The sequence below is a fragment of the Phaseolus vulgaris genome, chromosome 6 (assembly GCF_000499845.2).
Source record: "Phaseolus vulgaris cultivar G19833 chromosome 6, P. vulgaris v2.0, whole genome shotgun sequence".
Taxonomy (NCBI): domain Eukaryota; kingdom Viridiplantae; phylum Streptophyta; class Magnoliopsida; order Fabales; family Fabaceae; genus Phaseolus; species Phaseolus vulgaris.
In genome coordinates, this window is record NC_023754.2 from 48,635 (window position 1) to 56,095 (window position 7,461).

The 7,461-nt window shown below is 42.0% G+C and overlaps 1 protein-coding gene across 1 annotated transcript; it reads left to right on the plus strand.

Annotated features, from left to right (window-relative positions):
- Window positions 1-4,586: 4,586 nt before the first annotated feature.
- On the plus strand, window positions 4,587-7,461 carry LOC137832954 (uncharacterized). The gene is made up of 4 exons (XM_068641359.1): window positions 4,587-4,610; window positions 5,234-5,779; window positions 5,827-6,211; window positions 6,341-7,461. Exons 1-4 carry the CDS (start codon window positions 4,587-4,589, stop codon window positions 7,459-7,461), a joined length of 2,076 nt encoding a protein of 691 aa, XP_068497460.1.

A 7,461-nucleotide genomic window follows, 5' to 3' on the forward strand; every position in this document is an offset into this window, starting at 1 on the left:
AGTCAATATTTAAATTAAATCAAACATTTTATTAAGATACAACCTCGCTAAAAACCCTTGAGAAAAATTTTTAAAAACTCAAGGAAAAAGAGTGTCGACTTTGGGTTGCCAACTCCTGTCAAGACACTTCAACATCTTTATATAGAGCTCTTCTTTGTCAAACGTCTTTCCAAGTCTAGTGAGATGGTTTACAATGTGGGTAATTACATCAGCAATGGTTTCTTCAGGTTGCATCCTGGAAAGCTCATATTCTTGAATGAGTGAGTGCTTTGTTGATCTCTTCACATCATCCGTTGCTTCATGAGTTACCTCCAAAACCTCCTACATTTCCTTAGCAGAATTGCATTGAGATATTCTAAAGAATTCATCCATTGTCAATGCAGAGGTTATGATGTTCTTTGCTACTAAATCATATTAAGCTTTCTTTCTCTCACTCTCACTCCATTCAGACCTTGGTTTCTTCACTGTTTCATCGTTGATAACCTACATTGGCACAAAAGGTCCATCGACCACAGCTTCCCAAATACCAAAGTCAATAGATTCCATGAAATTTTTCATTCTAATTTTCCAGAAAGCATAATTCATCCCACTAAACATAGGGGGTCTATTAATAGAGGAATCCTCAACAAAAAACACTTTAAACTCAGACATATTGCAAACGAAACTTGAGTAAAATACAAGTCCTAACTCTGATACCAATTGTTGGGTTCAATAGTGTCAAAGATCAAGAGGAGGGTGAATTGAGCTTTTAAAAATATCACACAGATTCGGTCTTTTTGCAAAACAGAGGAAAAAAAATCTATTTATTTAGCAATGAACATATTTATTTTATTCTGCTTAGTTTATCAAGAAAATTATTCAGATATCTGATTTTAAGGTTTTAGTTGATTTTGACAAAGAGCACAAAAGCACCTTGATAAGCACATATGAGAAACACCAGATTGTTGAATTCGGAACCAATTTATGAAAGACAAACTAGAATGATTCGTTCTAACTAATATACTGGGTTTTTGCAAAATAATGTGCTTCACTTGAATCCAAATAAGTTGTCCAGATTATATTCAGATAGACTTATCAAAAAACAAGAACAATAAGAACAAACCTAGAATGAACAAATTCAATTTTAATTGAATAGGTTTATTTTCTGACATATCAGCAAACAAAACAGTAAATAAGTGCAGAGATTAAGAAAGATTGAACACCACAAGATTATACTGGTTCACTCAAATGAGCTACATCCAGTCTCACCTTTACCAAGGTGAAATCCACTAAAAACAGTACACACCAAATACAAAACCTGAAGTTCTTGAACCCTACAAGAACAAGGCACACCTAGCTGAAAAACTCTATTTCAGCAAACACAACTCTTCAAGAAACCCTATCAAGAAGAGTCTTACAGTCACATTTACAAAGGAAAGAATGATGAAATGAATACACCTGGAAAGAGAATGCAAAAATTTGACTTAGACCAATAGAACAGATTGCGCACACTATGACATCACCTCCAACCAAGCTTTAGAACCAAGCATGAACAAGCACACTTTCTAATTTGAAAAATCTTTCAAGATCATGTGCTAGTACTCTGAAAAACTCTTAATCTCTGTGGTAAACTCGTTTTCTCAACAACTACTTTAAGTCTGAACAAACTCTCTTTTTATAAGAGACATTTTATAATAGACTTTTAAAAAACAGTTATAAAAAGAACACATTGAAAATAAAAGGAATAGATTTATTTTCAAAAGCAAAGAGAGTTTTTTAAAGGTTGCAGCTTAGTTACAAGAGACTTAGCCAAGCTTCTTTGTGCAACGATAAAGATGGGAAAACCTCTTAAAAACAAGAGATTTAATAAAGAACAAATGCATTTAATAAAGAACAAATTCATTTTCAAAAAGATAACAAGAGATATTTGAACAGATGAAACTCAATCGTTTTGATAGCATGAAGACTTGAGTCAAGATACTTTATGCACAAAACAAGGTTATAAAAAACTTTTAACAAAACATCAGTTTAAGAAAGAATCTATTTATTTAAGAAAGAACAAATTCATTTTTTTTGTGCAGTAAAGGATATTTTGGCAATATATGTGAAAAACATTTTTAGAAAATGTTGTGCTTGATCTTATCACATGGTTAAGGGTTAAGAGGTGGGTCATGCTGCAAAAAGCTCACTTTAAACAACCTCTAATCTAAACACAAGACAAGCCCTAAATACAAACACAAACAACAAAGCAAAATACACAATTGGCTTCATCAAACACATTGTCTTGAAGAGAGCAGCATCCATCTTCAACAATAAATATTTACATTTCCCTATTTTGTTGCACTAATTTGGTAACTTATTTACCAAGTCTTTCGTATTCTTATTCTCAAAATAAATATTTTAGTAACGATTTTTAGTGTAAGCTAAAAAACACCCTTTCACCACTGGATCATTTTGTCTCAATCAAATATTTTTAGTGCAAGCTAAACTACATCCTTTCACCACTGGATCATTTTAGCTTAATCCAATATTTTTAGTGCAAGCTAAACTGCACCCCTTCAGCACTGGAGCATTTTCGCTTAATCCAATATTTTTAGTGCAAGCTAAACTGCACCCTTTTAGCACTAGAGCATTTTCGCTCAATCCAATTTTTTTAGTGTAAGGTAAATTGCACCCCTTCAACACTGGAGCATTTTGGCTTAATCCAATATTTTTAGTGCAAGCTAAACTGCACCCTTCAACACTTGAGAATTTTTGCTCAATCCAATATTTTAAGTGCAAGCTAAACTGCACCCATTCAGCAATGAAGCATTTTGGCTTAATCCATTTTTTTTAATGCAAGCTAAATTTCACCCCTTTTGCACTAGAGCATTTTGGATTAATCCAATATTTTTAGTGCAAGTTAAACTACATCCCTTCAGCACTTGAGCATTTTCGCTCAATCCAATTTTTTTAGGTAAGCTAAACTGCACCCCTTCAACACTGAATCATTTTGGATGAATCCAATATTTTTAGTGTAAGCTAAACTGCACCCCTTCAGCACTTGAGCATTTTCGCTCAATCCAATATTTTTAGTGCAAGTTAAACTGCACCCCTTCAGCATTGGAGCATTTTCGCTCAATCCAATTTTTTTAGTGTAAGCTAAACTGCATCCCTTCAGCACTAGAGCATTTTGGCTAAATCCAATTTTTTTAGAGCAAGTTAAACTGCACCCCTTCACCACTGGATCATTTTGGCTGAATCCAATATTTTTAATGCAAGATAAACTGTACCCCTTCACCACTAGATGAATTTCGGTCAATGCATTAATTTTAGTGTGATCGAAAAGGCACCCTTTCACCACTGGACATGTTTGGCTCGAACGATATTATTAAGTACAAGCGAGAAAACATCCGTGCTTAAATACAAGTAATCTTGGCCTTTGGGTGGAACAGTATATCAAGTGAAAATGCATCACTACTAATAGCACTCACATAATTCTTAGATTTAGAAAAATCTTCCGCATTCTTATTTCCAAAATAAATATTTGAGTAACAATTTTTAAAAGAAGAGAAAACATAACATTTTGTAAAAAATATATTTTTTGGGAATAACCATGTACACTTTTATCTTACAAAATATATTCAATACGGTCACAAAAATTTCATACAAATATACAACCCACCCATTGCACTAAGTGGGTGACTGAACATTTACCATAATTGTTCAATAATACATAACAAAACTGTACACATGTCATTCATAAACTCCATCCTGAATACATTGTCGCATTTGTCAACATTTACTCAGAGTGTTGTTTTTTACCTTCAAAGAAATAAGAAAGATGACTTAAAAACATCTAGATGTATAAAAAATTTAGTGAATAAAGAGATTGAAATAAGTTATAGTAGAAATAACAGAATGACCAAAGGTGCACTTCAGTGGTGTGAACTATTCAAATTACTATTTAATGATGTCAAGAGCGAAACAAACCCAATAGAATGACTGCTTGAGACGTAAGAATGGATACAATACCATTAGTTATTATTACATATTATTCAAAGTTATACATCATTTGAAACAGTTAAGTTCTCAAACAACATATATATTTTGTACGTACCCCCTTTATTGTGTTTACGTATCCCATTGAATGTATTTAGGTTGACATAAGTTAAACCCATGACCCTCGAACACATAACTTCTGAATTATGTAAGGGCGTGGAGGCCTCGGGCCTCGGTACCTCAGAAGAGTAATAAAGAGAAGAGGAAGGTGGCTTCAAAGCCATACTCCCAGTACCAGCAGGGAGAGACCTGACTCGCGAAGTACCCCTGCATGAGGTGTAGAGACGCGGCAGTGCACGCCACCTTTGGAGAGTCACTGGGACAGATACGACCCGCGAGAGGGCCACGTCCCAGGGGGTAATCTACATGCATGGTACGAGAGGAAGGTAGATATACTCCCAGGGTGAGTGACTAGAGGCTGGGGCGCATGAGTTAGCACCCAGGTAGTCACCCCCTGCGCCGAATGCACTTCGAAGAAGGGAGACTTACGCGCTGGGATTTCCCTAAGTTGGGTTACAGCGTCGTAAGGCCTCCACCCAGAGGTGCGCTTAAGTCCTAAGTGACACATGGCAGAGGCACTGAAACCCAAGGTATATAAGCTTTTCTGAAAGCTTAGTAAGGTACGTTTGAATCATTTGCAAGCTTACAGACTGTACGCACGAGTGATTTGAGCACAAGAGAGAAGTTAGTTAGAAAACAGTTACGCACCTTCAGAACACAGTAGTTGCAGTGTTCTGATACGGAGGTGCACGGTGTTTACTGCCATACTGACTTGAGCGTCGAAGTGCAAACGGCCGCGAGGGCGCCCTTTGTTCTCTCTGTTTCAGGTACTCACAGCGGCGAAGGGTGGAGATTTGGAACAAAGACGAAGGAGTCCTTGACACGCGAGTCTTAGCTACGCACGAAGCACGATCTGGTCAACCGGCAGGAACATTTGGCGCCCACCGTGGGGCAGATCTAAAACATCAGTCCCACCGCAAGTAGTTGGAGGTTCGGTAGCAAGTTTTGTTGACGTTTCTCAAGAATCTTGCAAGATTTACCGATAATCTTCGAGTTTCGTTCAGTTTCACCGATCGTTTTCAGTTTCGCTTAGTTTCCACTGTTCATCTTTGAAGTTTCGTTCAGTTCCACCATTTGTTCATGGTTTCGTTCAGTTTCTACCGTTTATCTTCGGATTTGTGCAGTTCTCTCAATTGTCTTCCGGTTTTTCTAGGTTTACATCGATTGTTTTCGATTTCGCTCGGTTTTCACCGAAGGATTTTCCAAGAATCACAGTAACAGTTCGAAGTTCTCCAAGAAGTTGCGAAGAATGAGGACAACGAGGCAGAGTTCGACGCGCACTGAGAGTGATGACATAACCATGCAGCAGGTCATGGAAATGATGCAAGGCCTTCAAGAGGCGATGAAGGCATCAAAGGCGGAGCAAGAGCGCATACAGGTGGATCTCGCGGCGTCGCAAGCGAGGAATGAAGAGTTATGTCGCGCGAACGAGGAGTTGCGCCGCGGGTTGCGCAATCACCCTGGGAGTCGTGAAACAGAGGACCGCGAATGTTTCACGCCACCTAGGGAGTTCCCTATGCCGTTCTCACAGTCTATCATGGAGGCGATGATTCCGCACACGTTCGTAGGTCCTAAGGTGACATTCACGGGGATGGAAGATCCCGAGGCACACCTCACTGCGTTTCACACGCAGATGATGTTGGTTGGCGGTTCTGACGCCGTGAGGTGCAAGCTCTTCATGAGCACTTTGACAGGGATGGCAATGGATTGGTTTATCCAGATGGCCATATAACTTCCTTTGCACAGCTTTCACAGTTGTTTAGGGAGCAGTACATCGCGAACCGGGCTCCCCCACCGGTGTCGTATGATCTCTTTGATGTGAAGCAGTATCAAGGAGAGACGTTGAAAGAGTATATCAACCGCTCCGGGGCGCAGGTGGTAAAGGTTGGCACCACAAAAGAACCCATGATTGTGTACGCGTTCAGGAAGGGGATTTTCCCTGGACCATTCTGCGAATCAATCATCAGAAACCGCCCCCGAACCTTTGCAGAGATTAGGCGTCGCGCGGTGGAGCACATCGCCATAGAAGGCGAGGTGTGCGAGAAGAGTGCGAGTGTTGCACCAGCACGCCCAAGAACGCAGTCGCGTGCACAGCCCGCCAGGGTGAACAAGGCCGCGACTGGGAGGAGAGGTCAGGACAGGAAGCGCCCTTACGAGGCGAGGAAGCCCTAGACGAGGGGGCGTACAGAGGGGAATAGGCCGGTGAGGCACAACTTCGTGGTGGAGTTGAAGGACTTAATTGCTGTGCCCAACATTGCAGATAGGCTGAGGGTCCCCACGAATACTGATAAGGTGTTGGGTCCTCACAAGGATGCATGGTGCGAATTCCACCAAGCGTTCGGACATCACATCACCAACTGCTTGGCCCTAGGCCATCAGTTGGATGAGTTAGTGAAGAGTGGATTCTTGAAGGATTATCTGGTTGGGCCCTCTGCGGCCGCGGCCTTGGCAGTACTAGAGGAGGATCAGGCACACGAGATGCCCATCCATGGGGAGGTGCACACCATATTTGGTGGCTTCTCAGGAGGAGGATGCATTGCCTCTCAGCGCAAGAGGTACGTGCGATCAGTGAACTCGGTGGTCGAGCAGGAGGCGGATGACTCGTTGGACATAGACCTTGCGTTTACGAAGGCTGATCTCCGCGATGTTGTCCCCCACAACAATGACCCCGTGGTGATTTCAGTCGTCACCGCAGGGAGGAAGGTACACCGAGTGCTCGTGGACCAGGGCAGCTCCGCGAATGTGATGTTCTGGTCCACATTCAATAAGCTGCAGTTGTCCCTTGATCAGCTAAGGTCGTACACAGGGTGCTTGTATGGTTTCGCAGGGGACCAGGTAGAGGTACGTGGCTACCTAGAGTTGAGGACGAAGTTCACCGATGAAACGGCGTCGCGTACCGAGAACATTCGGTACCTAGTCGTGAACGCCAATTCGGCGTACAACATTCTACTGGGGAGGCCAGCTCTAAATAGGCTAAAAGGGGTGGCCTCGACACGGCACATGAAGTTGAAGCTGCCAGACCTTAGTGGAAGAGTGATCTTGATCAAATCCGATCAACAAGAGGCAAAGAAGTGCTATGAAAATAGCCTAAAAACGAAAAGGAGGGTATTTATGGTGGTGGAGCACCCACCCAGTGCGGGTACGCCCATGGAGGAAGAGTCCGTGGAGGAGGCAGTACTCGTGGGGGAGACGCCCGCCGAGGCAGGGCCCACAGGGGAGGCACCCAGGATGGCGGCATCCATGGAGGAGGCGACGCCTAGAAGAGAAGGCCGCGGAAGCGGTCACGTGCAGAGAATGCCCAGGACAAGCGACCCGAGCCAGTGGAGAACGTGGTGGAGAGGCAAATTGGGGGCAAGACCTTCAAGTTGGGACGACTGCTGA